Here is a 25,003-nt window from a genome sequence, read left to right on the forward strand (position 1 = left end):
GGATCATTCCTACCTCACACAAACTCCACCACAGAGCAGACAAAGAAGGCACACTCTGCTACTCATTCTATCAAGCCAGAGTAAGCTTCTTACCAAAACCAGCCAAGCACATTAAAAAGGAAAGAGGCCAGGTGTGATGACTCAAGCCTGTAATCCTGAGACTTTAGGAGGCCAAGGTGGGAGGGTCACTTGAGCCCAGGAGTTCAAGAAAAGCCTGGGCAACAAAGGGAGACTCCATCTCTACCAAAAAAGTTTTTAAAAATTAGCTGGGTGTGGTGGCATGCACCTGTAGTCCCAGCTACTTGGGGGGCTAAGGTGGGAGGACTGCTTGAGGCCAGGAGGTTGAGGCTGCAGTGAGCTGTGATAGTGCCACTCACTCCAGCCTGGGCGACAGAGCAAGCCCCTTGTCTCAAAAATAGAAAAAGGATTTACAGGCTAATCTTACCCATTAACAGAGAAAGGAAGAATCTTAAACAAAATAATAGCAAAATGAGTCTAGCAATGTATAAAAAAATAAATATACCAGGAACATACTGGGTTTATTCCAAGAATGCAAGTTTAACATTAAAAAAACCTATCAGCCAGGCGTGGTGGCTCATGCCTGTAATCCCAGCACTTTGGGAGGCCAAGGCAGGTGGATCATGAGGTCAGGAGTTCAAGACCAGCCTGGCCAAGATGGTGAAACCCTGTCTGTACTAAAACTACAAAAATTAGCCAGGCATGGTGGCAGGTGTCTGTAATCCCAGCTACTTGGGAGGCTGAGGCAGAAGAATTGCTTGAACCCGGATGGCAGAGGTTGCAGTGAGCCAAGATCACGCCACTGCACTCCAGCCTGGGTGACAGAGAGAGACTCTGTCTCAAAAAAAGAACACAGAAAATCTATCAAATGAAATTTACCACACAGACCAATGCAGAGCATGAACTCTGGAGCTCTGTGGAGGGGCCCCTCAATTATCCAGCAGAGGCCGGGCTCAGTGGCTCATGCCTGTAATCCCAGCACTTGGGAGGCTGAGGTGGGCAGATCACTTGAGATCAGGAGTTTGAGACCAGCCTGGCAAAAATTAGATGGGTGTGGTTGGGGGGGGCACCTGTAATCCGAGCTACTCAGGAGGCTGAGACAGGAGAATGGTTTGAACCCGGGAGATGGAGGTTGCAGTGGGCCAAGATTGTGCCAATGCACTCCAGCCTGGGTGACAGAGCAAGACTCCATCTCAAAAAACAACAACAACCAAAACCCCCCAAACAAATAAAATTATCCAACAGAATAATGATTACAGACATAAATGTGAAGACAAAACTTCCATAAAAGAGAAGATAGGTAAATGTGTGTCCTCCTTAAAATTACGATGCTTGTCCAACACACGAGGTATAAAGAAAGAGGAGGCCAGCAGGAGTTCGAGACTACCCTGGCCCACATGATGAAACCCCGTCTCTACTAAAAACACAAAAATTAGCCAGGCAAGGTGGCGCATGCCTGTAGTCCCAACTACTCAGGAGGCTGAGGTGGGAGAATTTCTTGAACCTGTGAGGTAGAGGTTGCAGTGAGCAGTGATCATGCCACCGCACTACAGCCTGCGAGACAGAACAAGACTAGGTCTCAAAAAAAAAAAAAAAAAAAAGGGAGGAAAGGCCAGGTGTTGTGGCTCAGGCCTGTAATCCAAGCACTTTGAAAGGCTAAGGCAGGAGGACAGCTTGAGTCTGGGAGTTCAAGACCAGCCTCAGCAACACAGTGAGACCCTGCTCTCTACAAAAAAAAAAAAAAGAGAGAGAGAGAGAGAGAAGGCAAAGATAGGTCCACAAAGTGGATGAAGACACTAGCAACATCTAGATATATAAAGAATCCTAACAACATGAAAATTGAGCCAATGATATAATCAAGAATTTTGCAAAAGAAAACTTGAACAGCCCATAAACATCTGTGAAATGATGCTCAAGCTCACTGCTGGTCTGTAAGTAAAACTAAGGGGCCGGGCGCGGTGGCTCACATCTGTAATCCCAGCACGTTGGGAGGCCGAGGCATGTGGATCGTTTGAGGTCAAGAGTTTGAGACAAGCCTAGCCAATATGGTGAAACCCCATCTCTACTAAAAATACAAAAATTAGCCGGGTGTGGTGGCGGGCGCCTGTAGTCCCAGCTCAGGAGGCTGACAGGAGAATTCTTAACCCGGGAGGCAGAGGTTGCAGTGAGCTGAGATTGTGCCATTGCACTCCAGCCTGGGCAACAGAGCGAGACTCTGACTCAAAAAAACAAAAAAAAAACAAACAAAAACAAAATAAAAATAAAATAAAATAAGGGTGACAGTGAGACAGCATTTAAAACTCCTAGACAGTCCCAAGTTGAGAATGTAGAATAGGAGCTCTGATACATTGCTGTTGGGAGTGAAAGTGATATAACCATCTTGGAAAATAACTTGGTATTATCTCATCAAGGTGAACTTATACCTCGTGATCCAGCAATTCCATTTCTAGGTAAAAGACCCTAACGAGACTTTTCAAACACTTGGATCAGGAGGCATTTATGAGAATATTCAAAGCAGTATTGTTTATAACTTCAAAAATAAATCCAAGGAACAATCCAAATGTCCATGGCAGGAAAATGGATAAATTGTGGCAATTCAAAACAGTGAAAATAATATAACATGCACACAACAAGGATGAATCTTAGCACCAACGCTGAGAGAATAAAAAGTAAGTCACTGAAGACTATATATAATATACACCATTTGTATAAAGCTCAAAACAAGCAAAAATAAAAATCACATTGTTTCAGCCAATGTGTATATGTGGTTGTAAAACTCCTTTTATAAAGAAAGAAAAGGAATGAAGAACTGATAATTACAACAATCAGGATAGTTACGTCTGAGGCAAAGCTATGGAGATAGGAACAAGGAGGGACAGCAGCTTGAGTGGTTTCTGGTCATGTTCTGGTTCTTCAGTTAGGCCATGGGTGGTTCATTTTATTTATTTATTTATTTATATATATATTTTTTTTTTTCTTTTTTTTTTTTTTTTTTTCTTTCTTGCTCTGTCGCCCAAGCTGGAGTGCAGTGGCACAATCTCGGCTCACTGCAACCTCTGCCTCCCGGGTTCACGTGATTCTCCTGCCTCAGCCTCCCAAGTACCTGGGATTACAGAGGCCTGCCACCACGCCTGGCTAATTTTTTGTATTTTCAGTAGAGACAGGGTTTCATCATGTTAGCCCAGGATGGTCTCAATCTCCTGACCTCATGATCCACCCGCCTCGGCCTCCAAAAGTGTTGGTATTACAGTCGTGAGCCACTGCGCCCGGCCTCATGTTATTATTTAAGCCTTCCTATACCTTATGTTACATATATATGTAATACGTATCACATAATACCCATTCAGAATTTAGAAAAACTTGAATGCAAAATGGGATTTGTAAAAATATCTTTATGATAAATATTTTCAGTAGAACATTAAACAATACTTTGAGGAATTTAGCTCTTCTCTCCCTGCCTCCAAAGCCAGCAAATACGGGATCATTTTCTATTGTTCCAGTGACTGCGATAATAGCAGAGGCCAAGGAAACATCTCTTGTATGAGAGTTGTCATGGAATCAGATTTGTTGTAAAGAATCATTTATATTCTGGACTGTCCACCCGAAGAAGGAATACAGATAACATATGCATATATAACTTCAAGATTATTGCCAGTTCCTCTATAGCAGCAATAATCACAAAGAAAATACTACCAAAACATCCAAAATAGCCACAATAACCATTAGTGATTTTATTGAAGACTTATTCACAGTATTTTGACCTGAGAAATGGTGATTGTAACACACCCTTTTAGGCGCCTACATTATCTTAGTTAACAGTCCTGTAGTCCCCTCTTAGGCTTCAAGATAATTGTGATTTCATCACACCCCAGATACTTCCAAGCGGAGACCTCAGACTGTTCTCAGTCACCGCTCTCCCACAGCTGATTACAGACATCGCCTCTGCTTCCATTACCCCAGCAGCTGTCTAGTGCACTTGAACCACAAAATGGGCCCTCACTTCTTTCCTAACCCAGCTCCATCTTGGTAAACTGTGACAGACAGACAGGAGTCCCCAAGGGCACAAAACAGTTTCTTTCCAGATGATTTTAAAGGAAGGGGGAAAAAGGAAGCGTATATGCTAATGGAGCTTCTACAGCTGAAACAATTTATCTGCAGACGCCCAGCCATACACTGATCAATTTGTTATGCTGCCCTGACTGAAATCTGTGATTCCATCTGAAGGCAGTCAGGAGTAGTGTGTCCATCTGAAGGGGGTCAGGGCTCTTACCTGACTAAGCTGATACTTTAGCCCATAAATGAAACAAAATGGCACTTTTTAGAACTACCTCAGATTCAGTTAAATTTCCAACATCCTGAAATACTTTCTCTCCCAGATTCTCTGCTGGTCTCTAAGATTTGAAAGGAGAGAAAATAAAAATACCAAATTAAAGTGACAAGTTGACTAAGGGAGCTGACTACTGGGAGAAAAACAGGAAACTTGTATGATCCCAAAACTAGATTTTAAAAAAAAAAAAAAAAAGGTATTTCAGGGACACTCATGAGTGGCCACAGCACAGGATCCTACAGTAGGACTTCCCTAGGCTCGACAGTGTGCTAGCAGCACCGGCACAATCTCAGTGGAGCCCAGAGGGGACAAATTCCCTTGAAATTTCATTCAAAATTTTCCCAGGGTCAGTTTTTAAGAGTACCTGGACCTTTGTCAGCCAGAATTTGTTAAGGAAGCAAGAGTGTTAGGTTTAAATTCTGGGAGGTCCAGGCAACATCAGAGCCACTTCCTGTTCCTGGGAGCGGAAGCCAGTGGGTTTCTGGTCCTCCTTTGAGCTCTGCTAATTCTTGCTGGTTTGAGGTTAATACGCTAGAGCACATGCCCCCCAGCTGACTCCTCACCCTCCTCTTGAAGCCCGGAAAAAGACCTATAACAATGCCAAGGTATCTTTGAAGTGCGCCTAAGACAGCTTCAACGCAGCTTTGGACAAGGGACACAAAGTCTCAGAGAAACCATAAAACAATCCATATGGCACCATAATATTGTTTTGTTCTGGGAATTCTGCCCTTAGTCAAAACCACACAGTCATGAATACATAAACACCACTTTCGGAGCCATCTAATAAAGACTGAGCTCTGCTACACAGCAGCGAGCCTCAGCCCAGGGGAAACGGGGGGAAACCAGGAGAGCCAACCATAGCAAGTGCTTCGCCTGAGTGCAGTGCGAGTCTCATTGGTGAGTGTCCACAGTGGCAAGCAGGCCTTGTTTGTAATGGTCTCATCTGAAGAACTACACAGCAAGGACACTGCAGATATCAGGCCATGCCATCTACATGGTTAGAACAGCCAGTGGTATCTAAACTGGGGGCAGCAAGGCCTGTAAAGACTTTAAGAGAAGAAACAGAATCTGGACTGCGGGAAAAAGAGTCTCTGAAGACATCTGACCTGGACAGGCTGCCATCTCTTATGATTATTTCCTGTGTGGCTGTGAAGGTTAACGGGATAAAGCCCTCATTATCAGCAGTGAGAAGAATCCAGTGACAATCTGCAAATAAAAATAAATACATAGGCAATTTAGTATATATTATTCTTATGATGAAACATACGACTACAGGCCGGGCGTGGTGGCTCAAGCCTGTAATCCCAGCGTTTTGGGAGGCTGAGACGGGCGGATCATGAGGTCAGGAGATCGAGATCATCCTGGCTAGCACGGTGAAACCCCCTCTCTACTAAAAAATACAAAAAACTAGCCGGGCGAGGTGGCGGGCACCTGTAGTCCCAGCTACTCGGGAGGCTGAGGCAGGAGAATGGCGTAAACCTGGGAGGCAGAGCTTGCAGTGAGCTGAGATTCGGCCACTGCACTCCAGCCTGGGCGACAGAGCAAGACTCCGTCTCAAAAAAAAAAAAAAAAGAAAAAAAAAGAAACATATGACTACAAATTTTTTTTTTCTGAGTGAAGGAATACAGTAGTTGATAATATTCAACTCAATCCTTATCAGATTTTACAGAGAATGGGGTATTAGGAAGACTGGGCATTACTTAGGGTCAGGTAGGGGAAAAAGGGGAAAAAAATGAAATGATACTTGATGTTCAATGTGGTGGCTACTGTTACAAGAATGAGGCATAAGAAAACAACCATGCGCCACATCTGATGAATCTGGCATGACTCAGTCCCTTGCCACTTAGGAGTATCCTTTGAACATCCATGTTTACTCCATGTTAGAATGACAACTCTTCAAAGAAATATTCTGCAGGCTGGGTGTGGTGGCTTACGCCTAGAATCCACCACTTTGGGAGGCCAAGGTGGGCAGATCTTGAGGTCAGGAGATCAAGACCATCCTGGCTAACATGGTGAAACCCCATCTCTACTCAAAATATAAAAAATTAGCAGGGCGTGATGGCACGCACCTGTGGTCCCAGCTACCTGGGAGACTGAGGCAGGAGAACCACTTGAAACCAGGAGGCAGAGGTTGCAGTGAGCCAAGACCGTGCCACTGCACTCCAGCCTGGGTGACAGAGCGAGACTCGGTCTCAAAAAAAAAAAAAAGAAAGAAATATTCTGCAATGCTGCTATGATCATTACATTTTAGTGCAATATAAATAAATACTGAGGCTTTCTGTTACTTTCTTGCAGTTGTTATACACTGCTTTGTAACTCTTTTCTAATTTTTTCATATATACATTTAACTTTTCCAGCTAGGCTGTAAGTTCCCTAAGGACAGGGTGTATATTTTCCATATGTTTTGGCACCTATACTAGGCCTGGGTATATAGTAGGCAATTAATAATACTTAAGGCTGGGTGTGGTGGCTTATGCCTGTAATCATAGCACTTTGGGAGGCCAAAGTGGGAGGATTACTTGAGGTCAGGAGTTCAAGACCAGCCTGGGCAACAGAGTGAGATCCCATTATCTACAAAATTTTTTTTTTTTAATTTGGCTGAGGCTGGGTGCGGTGGCTCACGTCTGTAATCCCAGCATTTTGAGAGGCCAAGGCGGGCAGATTGCGTTAGCTCAGGAGTTAGAGACCAGCCTGGGCAACACAGTGAAACCCCGTCTCTACTAAAATACAAAAAATTAGCCAGGTGTGACGGCGTGTGCCTGTAGTCCCAGCTACTCAGGAGGCTAAGACAGGAGAACTGCTTGAACCCGGGAGGCGGAGGTCGCAGTGAGCCGAGATTGCGCCACTGCACTCCAGCCTGGGTGACAGAGCAAGACTCCATCTCCAAAAAAAAGTAAAAAAAAAAAAAAAAGCTTGGCTGGGCATGGTGGTGAACACCTATAGTTCTCGCTAGGTAGGAGTCTGAGATGGGAGGATTGCTTGAGATCAGGAGTTCGCAGCTGCAGTGAGTTATGATCACACCACGGCACTCTGGCCTGGGCAACAGAGGAAGACCCTGTCTCAATAATAATAATAATAATAATAATAATAAATTACTTGTTAACTATCTAGAATTACTGAATGGTTGGTACCCCTCATTTTCATTACTGGCGTAGTTAAAATAGATGGTGGGGGAGGCAAGGATGTTAGGTAGGGTCAATTTCTGAACATGACCTACCATGCAGCATTTCAATGAGAGAAAGGCCAAAAGTCTGCTGAACTGTACTGAGCCTTAGTTTACCATCACAGAGAAGCACCGCTCTTTTTTCAACAACAGGACCTAGATAATAAGGTTTCTGCAAATAAAAAATAAAAGTTGTTAAACTGATTGCAGAAGTAATGGAGTTAACATTTCTTGAGAAAGGAATGTGTAAATACTTTTCAAAAAAAACTTATCTATTACCACTAATCAACTGGACTTCAGGTTTAAGGAGCTCTTTGCTACATTATTTAATACAACTAAAAAATCCAAACAAAATAGCCTTAATTTATTTTTCCTTTTGTTCTACTCTTTCCTCAGGGTTCTTCATCATTAGGAACTGGCTCTCCTAGAATACAACTAATAACACTAAAAGGATGATGGACAGCAGCCTGAGAGACACAATCTGACGGTGAGAACAGCTGCTTGGCTGTTTCAGATATAGCTTAGACACTTCATGGTTTACTAGGAAAAAAAATGCTGAGTGTCCTAAGTGGTAGAGTAGTGGAGGATTTACATAAAATAAACAAACTGTGGTCAAAATTCACACAGCTTAGAAAAAGCACTAATAAAAATAAATGATTTGTAAATTGTAAAGTCATTAAACATTGGCTGGGCACAGTGGCTCACCCCTTACTCCCAAAAGTTTGGGAGGCTAAGATGGACAGATGATTTGAGCCCAGAAGTTCAAGACCAGTCAGGGAAACATGGCAAAACCATGTCTTTACAAAAAATAAAAAAGTTAGCCAGGCGTGGTGACACACGCTTGTAGTACCAGCTACTCAGGAGGCTGAGGTAGGAGACTCACCAGAACCCAGGAGGCAGAGGTTGCAGTGAGCTGAGAAGGCGCCACTGTACTCCAGGCTGGGTGACAGAGACAGACTCCATCTCAATAAATAAATAAATAAATAAATAAATAAACAAACAAACAAACAAACAAATAAATAAATAAATATAAATAAAGGACAGTTGTATAAGTTATATGTCTAATTTATTTTGTTGTTAAGCACTTTGGGAGACCAAAGTATATGGATTGCTTGAGCCCAGGTGTTGGAGAGCAGCCTGGGCAACATGGCAAGACCCCATCTTGTAAAAAGAAAATAAATTATACGTCATTGTGATAGGATGAACCACTCAAAAAATATGTCCACTAATTTTTTTTAAATTATTATTATTATACTTTAAGTTCTAGGGTACATGTGCACAACGTGCAGGTTTGTTACATATGTATACCTATGCCATGTTGGTGTGCTGCACCCCACTAATATTTTTAAATGAAGTCATAGGAATAAACTGTAAAAGTCATACAAAAAATTAGCCGGGCGCGGTTGTGGGCGCCTGTAGTCCCAGCTACTCGGGAGGCTGAGGCAGGAGAATGGCGTGAACCCGGGAGGCGGAGCTTGCAGTGAGCCGAGATCGCGCCACTGCACTCCAGCCTGGGCGACAGAGCGAGACTCCGTCTCAAAAAAAAAAAAAAAAAAAAGTCAAAAACAACAAATCGTTTATTTCACCTCTTATGAAATGTAACTTCTGAAATTACAGGGGAAACTATTTCTTGCTTTTGATTATTTTGTTTTTTTAACTTTTACTTTTCTCATTACAAAAGGAAGACATGATCAATTTTTTAAAAGTATAATAGGGCCAGGTGTGGTGGCTCATGCCTAATCCCAGCACTTTGGGAGGCCAAAGCCGGTGGATCACTTGAGGTCAGGAGTTTGAGACCAGCCTGGCCAACATGGTGAAACCTCGTCTCTACTATAAATACAAAAATTAGCTGAGCGTAGATGTGCACACCTGTAATCCCAGCTACCTGGGTGGCTGAAGCACGAGAATCGCTTGAACCCAGGAGGCGGATGTTGCAGTGAGCCAAGATCACGCCACTGCACTCCAGCCTGGGTGACAAAGGGAGGCTGTATCTAAAAATAAATAAAATAAAATAAAAGTATAACAGAAAAATATAATGCAGACAGTAAAGTCCCCACAATTCTATCCTCCAGAGATAACTACTGACAACAGCTTAGTTGGATTACATCATTATAAACTAAAAAACTGAGGAATTGAAAGGGCAAGAAAACTTTTTTTTTTTTTTTTTTTTGAGACATAACCTTGCTCTGTTTCCCAGGCTGGAGTGCAGTGGCATAATTACAGCTCACTGCAGCCTCAACCTCCTCAGCTTAGGTGATCCTCACACCTCAGCCTTCCAAGCAACTGGGAATATGGGTGGGTGCCATCATGGCTGGCTAATTTTTTTATTTTTTGGAAGAGACGGGGTTTTGCCATGTTGCCCAGGCTGGTCTCGAACTCCTGGACTCAAGTGATCTACCCATCTTGGCCTCCCAAAGTTCTGGGGTTACAGGTTGAAGCCACTGTGCCTGACCAAACATGGTTGTTTTAACCTTAGTTTTTAAAAATACAAAATTTTACATTTATAAATGTTTTAAAAATGAAAGATATATTATTGTTTGCAAGTAACATAGCCTATTTAAAGAAAAATTTTAAAATAATATATTTTTAAAATAAATTTAAAGTTTTTTTATTAGATACAGAAAAAATATGGAAATATTTACATCTAACATCTAATAAAATATCTAACTATATCTGTGATTTTCTCTAAAGGTTGGATTATGGAAAATTTTTACTTTCTGTAATGGTTAAATTTTTTTCTTCAACAACTATGCATTACTTTTGTAATTAGGAAAAAAAAATACTATGCAGCTGTGGAAAAAAAGATGAAAAAAGAGCTCTGTGTGCTGATATGAAGAGCTCTTTAGGACATACTATTAAATGGAAAATGAAAAGGTGTATATATCACCTTCCCTTTTGTGTAACAAAAGGGGAAATAAAAATACATAATTAGGCCGGGCGCGGTGGCTCAAGCCTGTAATCCCAGCACTTTGGGAGGCCGGGACGGGCGGATCACGAGGTCAGGAGATCGAGACCATCCTGGCTAATATGGTGAAACCCCATCTCTACTAAAAATACAAAAAATTAGCGGGGCGTGGTGGCGGGCACCTATAGTCCCAGCTACTTGGGAGGCTGAGGCAGGAGAATGGCGTGAACCTGGGAGGCGGAGCTTACAGTGATCTGAGATTGCGCCACTGCACTCCAGCCTGGGTGACAGACAGAGCGAGACTCTGCCTCAAAAAAAAAAAAAAAAAAAAAAAAAAAAAAAAAAAAACATAACTAAAGTCTCCTAGTATCTGCATAAAGAAATAAAAATAAAAATGGTTACCTAAAGGAGGAAAGGAGAACAGGCTGAGGAAACATGGGGTAGGAGTAAGAGTTCTTAGTATACAGTTTTTATTAAAATAGTTTTGCTTTTTAAACCAAATAAATGAATTACCTATTAAAAAAAGATAGAAGAAAAAAAATTCTTTAAAAAGTCATAGTAGGAAAGAAATCCAAACCAGTTATCACATTTATAAATAAAATAATTTTTTAAAAAATCAAAACTACGCTGGGTGCAGTGGCTCACACCTGTAATCCCAGCGCTTTGGGAGGCTGAGGCAGGAGGACTGCTTGAGCCCAGGGCTTCCAACCAGCCTGGGCAACATAGCAAGACCTTGTCTCTACAGTTTAAAAAAAAAAAAAAAGTAAAAAAAAAGTTTTTTAATTAAAAAAAAGTAAAACTCTATTACTGAAAACTTCATGTAGTTAATGTGGCAAAAATCCTCTTCAAAAAAACGTAGGGTTGGGGCCACATGCAGTGGCACACACCTGTAATCCCAGCACTTTTGGAGGCTGAGGCAAGACGATCACTTAAGCCTAGGAGGTCACGATCAGCCTAGACAACATAGCAAGATCCTGTCTCTGCTTAAAAAAAAAAAAAAAAAAAAAATTAGCCAACTGTGGTGGCATGTGCCTGTGGTCTCAGCTGCTCAGGAGGCTGAAGCAGGGGGATCACTGATCAGATTGGTGACATATGAGGAAAAGGACAGCCTTATACATAGCTGGTAGGCGTGTGATGATGCATTGTTAAGTAAAAATCTTTGACAGGCAATCTGGCAATTCTATTAAAAGTAGAAACACATATACTCTTCAAATTTGCATTTCTACTTCTGGGAACAAATCCAACAGAAATAAAGGTACTAGCACGAATGGATACATATAAGAGTACTACTGTAGCATTATTTGGAGTAGCTAAAAACTAAAAACAAAGTGAATGTCAATCGACAAGGGAATGGCTAAATAAAGAGCATACTCTCATTAAGAAGTGAAGAGTGGGCCGGGCGCGGTGGCTCAAGCCTGTAATCCCAGCACTTTGGGAGGCCGAGACGGGCGGATCGCGAGGTCAGGAGATCGAGAGCATCCTGGCTAACACGGTGAAACCCCGTCTCTACTGAAAAATACGAAAAACTAGCCGGGCGAGGTGGCGGGCGCCTGTAGTCCCAGCTACTCGGGAGGCTGAGGCAGGAGAATGGCGTGAACCCGGGAGGCGGAGCTTGCAGTGAGCTGAGATCCAGTCACTGCACTCCAGCCTGGGCGGCAGAGCGAGACTCCGTCTCAAAAAAAAAAAAAAAAAAAAAAAAAAAAAAGAAGTGAAGAGTGCATATCACCCCATTTTTGTAAAAACAATGACAAACCACTCCCACATACCTATACATCTATGTACACAAAGACCTGTGTTAGATCATATAAGCATGAAGAAAGTCACGAAAGGATCCATGTTAAGCTGCTGGTTACAGCAGATTAAGGGGAAGATAGGGCAAGGCCATACTTTATAAAGCAGGAAAGTGTCCATGATAAAAACATGTATAATATGATCCCATTTGTATAATGTTTGGATATGCATGCATAAAGAAATGCATCAAAACATTTTAAATGAACATAACCTTTTCCTTTTTTTTTTTTTGAGATGGAGTCTCTGTTGCCCAGGATGGAGTGCAGTGGCGCAGTCTCGGCTCACTGAAACCTCTCCCTCCCGGGCTCAAGTGATTCTCCTGCCTCAGCCTCCCAAGTAGCTGGGATTACAGGCGTCCATCATCATGCCCGGCTACTTTTTATATATTTTTTAGAGACAGGGTTTCACCACGTTGGTCAGGCTGGTCTCGAACTCCTGACCTCAGGTGATCCACTTGCCTCAGCTTCCCAAAGTGCTGGGATTACAGGCGTGAATCATGGCGCCCGGCAACATAACCTTTTTTATAAGTGGAGAAGTATCTCTATTATATAAAGAAAAGGTTGTCACAATGAATTAACATGATTAATTTTTTTTCTAAATATAAAGAATTATTGCAGACATTTATTTTTCCACACCATGTACCTGGTAAAATCATGATGTAGACTGATATGTGTGCCTATCTGGTTGGCAGGCTAAAAACCAACCAACCTGCAAAGGTGTACCAACTTGCCTGTAACAACATGCCCAGCTTAGTGAAGTTCAGTTAGAGCACCATCTTCCTCATCAATACGTTTCTTGCAGTACTCACCGGCTACAGGAGCTTTATGTATAGTGGTAGTTCCTCAAAGGAGAATTTACCTGGTAAATGATGTGAACGTAAGGAAGATCTTGAGAGAGTGGATACACTGAAGAGGATTTCCTCCCATTATGCAGACAGTTTGTGAGTTCAGAAAAACAACGCTGCATTTCAACCAGGTTCCTAGATAAAATTTCCACTTCCTTAGACAGCTTGTAAGTTTCCTTTTCACTTTGTAAGCTCTTTCTTTGAGGCAAATGAGGAGGCTCCAGTGTGCTGGTGTGGTCTGGTGTGCTGCTGTGTCTGGGCAGCGATGCTGGCTGGGTAACAGGCTCAGCATCTAGGGCTATGGAGTCATCACAGATACTAGACAGAGGACTCTGGATTTCTTTAATAAGTGTTCTTCCAGGCCTTCCAGTCTGACTACTGGTATTAGCTGTCAGCAAAAGCCCTTTGTTTTGGTGACAAAAATCTGGGGAAAGACTTTCAATTAACTTTTTTCTATTTGCTTTATTTAATGGAGCACTGAAAGTAGAGTAGGTAGTATGGCTTTCACTTGATGTTATTGAAGGTTCTTCTTCCAACATTACTTCTCTAACAATCAAGCTAATCGCATACTGATCAGACTTTGAAGAAGGAAGAAACGTTGTATCAGTGAGTTTTTGTTTTCCTACCAAAATTAGTAATAGTTTGTCTGTCAAGAAACATATCCCTTTTGGTCTTTCAGTGTTCTCTAATCGAATTTGCTGGATGTTTGGGACTGAAGATGGAATGAGAGAGTAGATCAAAATCATATTACAAGTGTTGGAAGCCACTGCCACTACATGTGCTTTAAGATTAAATGCTATCAGATCAGGAACCAGAATGCCTGGAATAGTGACTTTTCTTGTCATGGTAACTGCTTTCTTAAAAGTCACAAGAACCAAATGTGAAGAATCTTGGCCAGTTCCTGTCAAGTAGTCCTTTTTTCTTAGACAAATAAGAGAATTACCCTCAGACTTATGTTGACTGAAATGTATGTGAGTTAGATCCAGAGGTTCTAAATAGGAAGAAGAAACTGATACTTCAGAATCTTTTTCAGAATCAGTTGCCTCTTTATCAATAGAGGGTACTTCACCAATAACTGGTAAAGCATACAGAGTCGTGTCTTTACTGTTGGGTGGGACATTAAAGGTTTCAGATGCATTTAAGCCACAGATCTTATCCAGTGGAAGCTCAGTGGCTATAGCAACCTGTGAGTCCACAGTTGCCGTGATGGAGCAGACGTGGCTGTCCACATCAAACACCAGGCAGGAGGAGCACCTGTGAAGAGTCTTCTGAGCACTGTCCCAAATATAAGAATGCAGGCTGCTGCCTACTGCCACCACCAGCCTCAGGCCATCCTGGGTCCAACATGCACAGTGAATGCGGTCCTGGGTGTTGATATCTGCCTTTACCTGGGAATTGTCAGAGTGCACATTAGGGAAAATGGAGACATCCTGAGCAGTCAACACAGTCAGAATAGCACATTTTGGGTGCCACACACAGCCCTGGGGAAGGATAGGTAGTGATCCTCTAATCTCACAAGTCTGAGACGTCAGCCATCTGCTTGACTCCATAGGGCTGGGACACAGCTGCCACACAGTGACACGCTTCTCCTGCTGGACCGCGAGTAGAACAGGTGTGTCATCTGCAACGGGTGGGGCCCAGGACAACCCACAGACACATTCAAATTGTCCAATGACTTTGGAGTCCCCAAACTTGACCTCTCCATTGTGAAGCTGTAAATTAGTTAGGACAACTTGATTCCCATCAGTCCAGGCAAGGCCATGGATCAGGTGCACTGCTTGATGCAATGCGTTCAGTCCAGTCCTGAGTAGTTTTCCTTTTCCCAGCTCCATCCTTTTGATAAAGGTTACCTGAAATGATTAAGAAGGAAAGTTACACCACGAGAAATCTAGACAAATCTAGAATGCAGGACATTTTGTAAGACAACTGGCTTAGCCCCTTCTCAGGTTAATAATGTGGAGAGACAAAAGGACGGGGGAGTATTGTAAATTAAGAGACTACTGAGCTGTAACAGGCGAATGCAATGTATATACTTTGGATCTTGACGAAATAAAATCTTCTACCTAATGAAGACTTTTAGAACTGGGGAAATCTGAGTATGGAATGGATGTCAGAAAATATTGTAGAGTTATTAATTTTCTTAAGTCTGAACATGGTATTGTGGTTATGCAAGACAAGGTCCTTATTAAAATACACATGTTGAAGTACTTGGGGTAAAATGTCATGATGCCTACAATGTGCTTTCAAATGGTTTGACCAAAAAAAACCCAAATTTTCTATAGACATACAGAAAGAAAACAAATACAGCAAAATGTTAATAATTGTTGAGTCTAGATTGAGGCTATGTTAGTATTTATGCTACTTTCAACTTTTAAGTTAGAAAACTTTCCAATTAAAAATTTGAGAAAAGTCTCCTCCATCATCTAATTCTATTCATCCTTTTACTGCCAAATCAATGAATAACTGATATGCACATCTCTGACTTTATTAGCACTTATTTCAAATCCTTCCAAAGTGGCTTTTATCTCTCTACTGAAATGACACTCAAAAATCACTGTTTCTACTTTATCACATTCAACAGCACTTAATAATTTTCAGAACATTTTCACATTCCCTATTGCATTTTATCTTACAACAATCCTTTACAATAATGTAAAGTAGGTTTGGCAAGTATTATCCTCATTTTTTCACCCTGAATGTTTTTCCCCCAGGCATCTGAATCACTAAAGAAATACATGCTTAGGGCTGGGAGTGGCAGCTCACGCCTACAATCCCAGCATTTTGGGAAGCCGAGGCAGGAGGATCACCTGAGGTTGGGAGTTTGAGACCAGCCTGACCAACATGCAGAAACCCCCGTCTCTACTAAACATACAAAATTAGCCAGGTGTGGTGGCGCGTGCCTGTACTCCCAGCTACTCAGGAGGCTGAGGCAGGAGAATCGTTTGAACATGGGAGGCAGAGGCTGCAGGGAGCTGAGATCGTGCCATTGCACTCCAGCCTGGGCAACATCAGAGAAACTCCACCTCAAAAAAAAGAAAAAAAGAAAAGAAAAAAAGAGAGAAGTACATGCTTAGGCTAGGCATGGTGGCTCACGCCTGTAATCCCAGCACTTTGGGAGGCTGAGGCAGGTGGATCACCTGAGGTCAGGAGTTTGAGACCAGCCTGGCCAACATGGTGTAACCCTGTCTCTAATAATAATACAAAAATTGGCCGGGCGTGGTGGTGCATACCTGTTATCCCAGCTACTCGTGAGGCTGAGGCAGGAGAATCACTTGAACCCAGCAGGTGGAGGCTGCATGCAGTGAGCCAAGATTGCCCCACTGCACTTCAGCCTGGGTGACAGGAGCAAAACTCTATCTCCAAAAAAAATTTAAAAACTGTTCCCTCCTACTCTGCGCTGGCCCCTCTTTAGCCCCTCCTCTCCCCCATTTCAAGGCCTTGATAAAAGCATCATTAACAATTTGGTGTGAAGCCTCTGAAAATGTTAAAGAAAGACACAAAGATATATAGGATTTTACATGTTATGGCTTTTCTTTTAAATAAAAAATGGGGTGGCCACGCATGGTGGTTCATGCCTGTAATCCCAGCACTTTGGGAGGCCGAGGCGGGCAGATCACCCGAGGTCTGGAGCTCGAGACCAGCCTGGCCAACATTGTGAAACTCTATCTCTATTAAAAATACAAAAATTAGTTGGGTTCGGTGGCAGGTGCCTGTAATCCCAGCTACTCAGGAGGCTGAGGCTGGAGAATTGCTTGAACCCTGGAGGCGGGAGGCTGCAGTGAGCTGAGATCGCACCATTGCACTCCAGCCTGGGCAACGAAAGTGAAACTCTGTCTCAAAAAAAAAAAAAAAAAAAAAAAAAAAAAAAGATACATATAGTCAGTAGACAGAATAAGGCACATTAAATTATATTTTGAAATCCTATCAATCAGTGGATACATAAATACATAATAATGGATATAAGAATAAAATGTTGCAATAATAAACACAGAGTGAGAAAGACTAATTTTAGTATAAAGGCTGGGCATGGGGGCTCACACCTGTAATCCCAGCACTTTGGGAGCCTGAGCAGGGCAGATCACCTGAGGTCAGGAGATCAAGACCAATCTGATCAACATGGAGAAACCCCATCTCTACTATAAATACAAAAAATTGGCCTGGTGCGGTGGCTCATGCCTGTAATCCCAGCACTTTGGGAGGCCGAGGTGGGCAGATCACAAGGTCAGGAGATCGAGACCATCCTGGCTATTATGGTGAAACCCTCTCTCTACTAAAAATAAAAAAATTAGCCGGGCATGGTGGTAGGCACCTGTAGTCCCAGCTACTAGGGAGGCTGAGGCAGGAGAATGGCGTGAACCCGGGAGGCGGAGCTTGCAGTGAATGGAGATGGAGGCACTGCACTCCAGCCTGGGTGACAGAGTGAGACTCTGTCTCAAAAAGAAAAAAAAAAACTAGCTGGGCATGGTAGTGCATGCCTGTAATCCAAGCTACTTGGGAGGCTGAGACAGGACAATCACTTGAACCCGGGAGGCAGAGGTTGCAGTGAGCCGAGATCGTGCCATGGCACTCCAGCCTGGGCAACAAGAGTGAAACCCTGTCTCAAAAAAAAAAAAAAAAATTTCAGTATTAAAAAAATTACTGGGCCGGCCGGGCGCGGTGGCTCAAGCCTGTAATCCCAGCACTTTGGGAGGCCGAGACGGGCGGATCACGAGGTCAGGAGATCGAGACCATCCTGGCTAACACAGTGAAACCCCGTCTCTACTAAAAAAACACAAAAAACTAGCCAGGCGAGGTGGCGGGCACCTGTAGTCCCAGCTACTCGGGAGGCTGAGGCAGGAGAATGGCGGGAACCCGGGAGGCGGAGCTTGCAGTGAGCCGAGATCCCGCCACTGCACTCCAGCCTGGGCGACAGAGGGAGACTCCGCCTCAAAAAAAAAAAAAAAAAAAAAATTACTGGGCCGGGCGCAGTGGCTCAAGCCTGTAATCCCAGCACTTTGGGAGGCCGAGACGGGCGGATCATGAGGTCAGGAGATCGAGACCATCCTGGCTAACACAGTGAAACCCCGTCTCTACTAAAAAAACACAAAAAACTAGCCAGGCGAGGTGGCGGGCACCTGTAGTCCCAGCTACTCGGGAGGCTGAGGCAGGAGAATGGTGTAAACCCGGGAGGCAGAGCTTGCAGTGAGCTGAGATCCGGCCACTGCACCCCAGCCTGGGCGACAGAGCAAGACTCCATCTCAAAAAAAAAAAAAAAAAAAATTACTGGGCCAGGTAGCTCATGTCTTTAATCCCAGCACTTTGGGAGGCAAAGGCAGGTGGATAACCTGAGGTGAGGAGTTTGAGACCAGCCTAGCCAACATGGCGAAACCTCGTTTCTACTAAAAATACAAAAAATTAGCCAGGAGTGATGGCACACTCTTGTAATCCCAGCTACTTGGGAGGCTGAGACATGAGAATTCCTTGAACCCGGGAGGCGGATGTTACAGTAAGCCAAGATGGCACCACTGCACTGTAGCCTGGACGACAGAGTGGGACTCGAAACAAAACTAAACAAAATGACTATTGGCCAGGCACAGTGGCTCATGCCTGTAATCCCAACACTTTAGGAGGCCAAGGCAGAAGGATCACTTGAGCCCTGGAGTTCGAGATGAGAGACCAGCCTGGACAACACAGCAAGATACTGTCCCTACTTAAAACAAAACACCCCACAACAATCTACAAACATATATAAAGTGATGTTTAACCTTATTAGTTATCAAAGAACTGTGTAAACTGACAGTACTCATTTTTTTCACCACTCATTCTCTTCTAATATACTTAAAACGAATTCCATTCCAATCTCTTCTCCAAAACACCTCTCACCAGGCCACCAGTGCTTCCCTGTCACTGAATCTAAATGACATTTTTCAGCCTTGTTTTACTAAGTGTCAAAGGCAGAACTTGAGAAGTTGTCTTCAGACTCTAAATCCAAAGAAATGTATTCTCTACCAAGCTGGTGATTTGCTCATCTGTAAATTATTTCTCAAATCTCCTTGCTAGCTTTGTCCTTGCTCTTAGGATCTTTTACTTTTTTTTTTTTTTTTTTAAAAAAAGGTCTATTATGCTTTTATATATAATGTCAGATTAAGTGGTTCTGCAGCGGCTTGCTAAATGGAGAAAAAAGTCCTGTCATTACTAACGAAGAACACTGTGATCTCTATCCCACTGGTCTTATGAAAGATAATAAATGTTTTCCCCCTAATATCTACTTATGTACTTTAAAAAGACTTTTATTGATAAATAATGCATGATACACTTTCATGGGCAGAGAAAATTCCTAATGGGCCAATTACATCCAAGTCAATTTATATATTTTAGGATACCAAGTTCAGTCTAATGTCAATGAGGGTGTGTGTGGCCAGGGTAGCACAAGACAAGGATTTGGGAATAAGAGAAAAACAAACATGGGAATAAGTTTATTGAGGTTATTTTTTTGGGGGGTAGGGGCATGGAGTCTTGCTCCGTCACCCAGGCTGTAGTGCAGTGGTATGATCTAGGCTCACTGCAACTTCTACTTCCTGGGTTCAAGTGACTCTTGTGCCTCAGCCTCCCAAGGAACTGGGATAGGCGCCCAACACCACGCCCAGCTAATTTTTATATTTTTAGTAGAGGCCAGGCTGAAACTCCTGACCTCAAGTGATCCTCCTGCCTTGGCTTCCCAAAGTGCTAGGATTACAGGCGTGAGCCACTGTAGAGGCCAGTTTACTGAGGTTTTTAGAAGAATGAATTTTAATATTGTCATCTTCAGTAACAAGAAGAAATGTGGCACATTTTTCTCAAAAATGCAATAATTACAAAAATCTGCTCCATTCCTTTCTACTCCTGTGTTAGCCCAGGTTCTGACTTCTCCCTTTTTATTAGGGTAAAACAAGGAGAGGTTCCCTTGATACCAGTCTCTACTTTCCAAATGAGCCTGCATACTATGTGTTGTTGGGTAGAATTATCTTTAAAAAAAAAAAAAAAGGCCGGGCGCGGTGGCTCACGCCTGTAATCCCAGCACTTTGGGAGGCCGAGGCGGGCGGATCACAAGGTCAGGAGATCGAGACCACGGTGAAACCCCGTCTCTACTAAAAATTACAAAAAATTAGCCGGGCGCGGTTGTGGGCGCCTGTAGTCCCAGCTACTCGGGAGGCTGAGGCAGGAGAATGGCGTGAACCCGGGAGGCGGAGCTTGCAGTGAGCCGAGATCGCGCCACTGCACTCCAGCCTGGGCTGGGCGACAGAGCGAGACTCCGTCTCAAAAAAAAAAAAAAAAAGCACAGCTGTGATCATTTTGCTCTTCTGCATAAACACCCTTGATGAATCCCCACATTTACAGTACATATAAAAAAGCCTCGAAATGTCTTAACAAGGCATTTAAAGTCTTATATTATCAGATATTGATATATCTTTCTAAGTTTATTCTCTGATCATAAAGGGCATACTGGGGAATTTGGAATCTTGGGGGAACCAGCATATATTCGAGTGACAATATGCAGAATGGACCTGAGAAGGAAGAAAGTTGACAAGTAATTTGAATGCCACAAAGTGAAAGTGAAGCAAGTTTGCAACTATTTCAGTAGAGAAAGAAGGCCATTATTCAGGAGATGCTTCTAAGGCAGATGGAACAGACAGTGATATCAGATAGAATATAAGTAGTGAGGAAGAAAACAGAATTAAGGATAACACCCAGATTTTTAGCTTGAGAAACTGCTGAACCATTAACCAGAGCATGTTTCAAAGGCAAGGAAGGCAGGGCAGGCTGGGTGCGATGCCTCATGCCTGTAATCTCAGCACTTTGGGAGGCTGAGGCAGGCAGATCACCTGAGATCAGGAGTTTGAGACCAGCCTTGCCAACATGGTGAAACCCTGTCTCTACTAAAAATACAGTATTAGCTGGGCGTGGTGGTACGTGCCTGTAGTTCCAGCTACTTGGGAGGCTGCAGCAGGAGAATCGCTTGAACCTAGGAGGCGGAGGTTGCAGTGAGCCAAGATCGCACCACTGCACTCCAGCCTGGGTGACAGAGCAAGACTCCATCTCAAAAAAAAAAAAAGAAAAAAAGAAAGAAAGAAAGAGAAAGGAAGGGCAGGGCAGGACAGGCACAGTGGCTAACACTTGTAATTCCAGCACTTTGGTAGGAGTATCACTTGATGCCAGGATTTCAAGACCAGCCTAGGCAACACAGGGAGACTCCAATTCTACAGAAAAATTTTTTAAAATGAGGTGGGTGCTCACTTTGGCAGCACATATACTAAAATTGAAATGATACAGAGAGTAGCATGGCCCCTGCACAGGGATGACTTGCAAATTTGTGAAGTGTTCCATAAAAAAGAAAAAGAAAAAAAGAATAAAAATAAAAATTAGCTGGGTGCAGCGTCACACACCTGCAGTCCTAGTTATTCTGGAGGCTGAGAGGATTTGAGCTCAGGAGTTCAAGGCAGTAAGCTATGATCACACCACTGCACTCCAGCCTGGGTGACAGAGTGAAACCCTGCTGGGGGGGGGGGAGTGGGCGGGGGCAGTAGGGGAGGAACGTGTGTAGTATGTGACCAATTGAAATTAACATGTGCTTCATGTAAGATGTCTACATGGTACCAATGTACCTTAGGCAGTCAGAGGTAAGGATCTGGAAATCACTGACTCAGGGTTAACAATTAAAAGTCAAGGTGGTGGAGAACCTCACTGTTAAAGATCAGAGGGCCAGGAGGACCAAGGTTTAAATGACCTTCACGCATTCCCCAACGCTACTGATTTTGCCTGAAACTAACTGTGTACCTATTGTTTCACAATCTCCAGAGTGTAAGTTTTCTGGAGAACATGAAATCAAGAACCCTGGGTGTTTTAGGAGGGAAAAGACCACTGTATTAGTTCAGGTCTCCGGAGAGGTGGTCAGAAAACCATGAGCCGGTGCTCAGTATATAACCATTTAATTGTGTTTTTCATCTTCTTTAAAGACAACTCATGATGAGAATCAAGGGATTCAGGTGAACTGGCATTTCCAGCAGGTTTAAACAAAAGTATATCCCTCCCCCCACTTGTTTTCCAAGTTTATTGTATTTCCACTATAAAATGATTTCAAGTCCTTTACACTTATTTGAAAACAAAAATCATACACAGGAAAAAATTAAGAAGAGTTAACGAAAAAACATTCATCCAAAAAAAATTACTACATCCCTCTAGACTCTTCTATGCATAGTTTGGCTGTCAAACTTTTTCAGTCATACTGTGCAACTTTGTATCACGGTTTTTTCACTTAACATTATATATTAGCATTTCCCCATGTTATTTAAAAGTTTTATAAATTAGTTTTAGAGGCCACTTCACATACACTCAGTGAAGTGACATAATGTACTGAACTGCTCCTAGCTGTACCCAACTTTATCCCGCTATAAATAACGCTGGGACCGAGGTCTTGAGGCTTAAAGCACTTCCTGACTTTGGATGACTTCCTTGGGACATATTCCCAGGAGTGTTATTCACTAGTCACAGTCATATTCCCTTGTTTCATCCACCCCCAGCTCGGTCCTCATCCCGCGACCCCGCACACGCGGCCCACCCCATTCTTCTCATCCTCTCTGCACGCCTGAATCTCCTCCCTCCGGCCCCCCATCCCCCAAGAGCCGGTCCACTTCCCTCCCGACCCCCTACAGCCTCCCCACACCCGCCAGGCCCGGCAGCAGTGGAGACAAAATACCTTAGCTCTCACTGCCTCACAAAAACACCAGTGTCCCTGTGGCCGCCCAACCTCACGCCGCCGCAGATAAGCAGCTCTGGTCAGTCACCGGAAGCACCGGCCCTCAGTCCTCTGATAGGTGGGCGGTGATATCTGTCCTCTGATAGGTGAGTGGTCCTCTGATGGGATAGGCAATCTCCTAGATGGCCCCGTCTATTGGTTTTTGAATGTGCACATTAGGAGAGGGTTCATTCCACTGGCCAATAAGCTCTGGCTGTACCGCATGGATCGCTGGGAGTTGTAGTCCCCATGAAACCACCGACCGCAAGCCCGCCACATTTTCCCTCCGTTAAGCACTTGAGCTCTTTCCCCACTTCTCCTCGGTTCTCTTGTCTAAGGAGTCCAGGAGCCCTAGGATCAACACGGCTTCTTAACCTTTAAAATCTGATAAAATCTGTCCAGGAAAATGTTCTTATCTGTACACAAAATATTGTGCATTCATCTGAAGTCGCTTCATGGGCCTGTCCCAGCTACAAATCCCTGTTCTACGCCCACCCTAAGTGTGCCTGCTCTGGCCACAGCCTGTGGAGTTAGTGCATCCCTTAGGCTTCTTTAGACCAGCCACACGCTTGGAAGACTGGGCCACATCTCGGAGCAGCGCATGAGGAATTCCAGGTCCTGACCTTCACAGTACAGTTGACCATCATCTTTCTTGAACAACACAGCCAGTCCACCTTCAGGGATGCAGACAACCTCATCTGGGAGCTAAGCATCCGGGAGAGTGGGGATGGGGAAATGGAGGAAGAACACCCTTGGGGTTCATTCTGGGCCCGTTTGCCAGGCTTTTCTCCCCATGCCTATCTTCCAGTGCCACTTAGCAGAATCATACCTTCACATCAGTTTTTATGTTTTTCTTTTTCTTTTCTTTTCTTTTTTAAAAAATAAAGATGGCGTGCCTGTAATCCCAGCACTTTGGGAGGCGAGGCGGGCGGATAACCTGAGATCCGCAGTTCAAGACCAGCCTGGCCAACATGGTGAAACCCGGTCTCTACCAAAAATTTAAAAATTAGCCGGACGCTGGTAGCTCACGCCTGTAATCCCAGCTACTTGGGAGGCTGAGGCACGAGAATCGCTTGAACTCGGGAGGCGGAGGTTGCAGTGAGCCGAGATTGTGCCACTGCATTCCAGCCTGGCGACAGAGTGAAGATTCTGTCTCAAAAAAAAAAAGAGAGAGAGAGAGAGAGGGACGGGATCTTGCTATGTTACCCAGGCTAGTCTTGAACTCCTGGGCTCAAGCAATCCTCCTGCCTCGGTCTCCCACAGTGTTGAGATTACAGGTGTGAGCCATTGTTCCAAAAATTGATATGCCCGGCCTCACATCAATTTTTGGAACAATGCAGGTAATAACGAGCGGAAAAAAAAGTTTTAAAAGTCCCAATTACCCTTCAAACAAATAGTACCTCCTCCAAAAAATATTTTTCTAGATTCCTGATTGTCTTTTTAGGTGGAGGAGGAACTCAAAGTAGAATTCATTTACATATTCATTCATTCATTCCACAGCACTAATCACTCCATGCGGTAACTCTGTGTCCCCATCTCTCTCAGATTTAGTACCTGGAAAACAGCCATTCTGTCTTAATTCAATTGGTATCCCCAGGGCGCATTTCTTTGCCTTGAAAATTGAGTACCCAATAAATGTGCGTCGAGCAAAACTACATGAGATGGCGAACAGGGGTTTAAGGGTATGGGGGAGAGTCAGCAATGACTGGTGTTCTCCCTCCCTCCCTGAGCTCTGCTCCTACAGATCCAGGACGCCTAGCGAGGGTAGGAACCTCTTCGGTGCTTCCGCAACGCTCTGAACAGCACGGCACTGAGCGCATCTAATTAAAGTGATGGTTTCATTAGATAGCAACTCAGCGAGACCCTGTTTCTACAAAAAATAAAAAATTAGCTGGGCGTGGTTGCTCGAGCCTCTAGTCCCAGCTACTTGGGAGACTGAGGCAGAAGGATCGCTTGAGCCTAAGAGTTCGAGGTTGCTGTGAGCTATGATCGCGCCACTGGGCTCCAGCCTGGGCGACAGAGCAAGATCCTCTCTCTCTAAAAAAAAAAAAAAAATAAAATAAAATAATGGTTTAATTGCCGGCCTTTGCCCCTTCTGCCCCCCACCCCCCACAAGTCTGTAGGACCGGGTTGACTTCCCAGAGCTTAGTACAGATTAGATGCTAAATAAATGTGTGTTGGACGGATGGGCGAATGAATGGATG

General features: G+C 43.7%; 1 protein-coding gene and 1 non-coding gene across 3 annotated transcripts; one reads left to right on the forward strand and one right to left on the reverse strand.

The window, feature by feature from the left end:
* Positions 1–3,390: 3,390 nt before the first annotated feature.
* WDC (WD repeat and coiled coil containing) lies at positions 3,391–24,042 on the reverse strand. Of its 2 annotated transcripts, XM_011738155.2 has the most exons (4): positions 22,761–24,016; positions 13,063–14,898; positions 7,563–7,680; positions 3,391–5,551 (listed from the first exon to the last, which is right to left on the reverse strand). In XM_011738155.2, the coding sequence occupies exons 2-4, from the start codon at positions 14,878–14,880 to the stop codon at positions 5,322–5,324; spliced, it is 2,166 nt and encodes a 721-aa protein (XP_011736457.2). In that variant the 5' UTR covers positions 14,881–14,898; positions 22,761–24,016; the 3' UTR covers positions 3,391–5,321. The 2 variants fall into 2 exon arrangements, with proteins under 2 accessions (XP_011736457.2, XP_011736458.2); XM_011738156.2 differs by lacking the exon at positions 7,563–7,680 and having other exon boundaries at positions 22,761–24,042.
* Positions 21,294–21,397, forward strand: LOC112426363 (U6 spliceosomal RNA). The gene has a single exon (XR_003017650.1). It is a non-coding gene; the product is annotated as a U6 spliceosomal RNA (small nuclear RNA).
* Positions 24,043–25,003: the final 961 nt, after the last annotated feature.

The sequence above is a fragment of the Macaca nemestrina genome, chromosome 13, assembly GCF_043159975.1.
Source record: "Macaca nemestrina isolate mMacNem1 chromosome 13, mMacNem.hap1, whole genome shotgun sequence".
Taxonomy (NCBI): domain Eukaryota; kingdom Metazoa; phylum Chordata; class Mammalia; order Primates; family Cercopithecidae; genus Macaca; species Macaca nemestrina.

Coding starts and splice junctions, on each gene's coding strand:
- WDC (XM_011738155.2), bottom strand. CDS start 14,880: ATGGAGCTGGGAAAAGGAAAACTACTCAGGACTGGACTGAACGCATTG. Junction 7,681..13,062: donor ACGTTCACATCATTTACCAG/GTAAATTCTCCT, acceptor TTTTATTTGCAG/AAACCTTATTATCTAGGTCC. Junction 5,552..7,562: donor TCTCATTGAAATGCTGCATG/GTAGGTCATGTT, acceptor TTTTATTTGCAG/ATTGTCACTGGATTCTTCTC.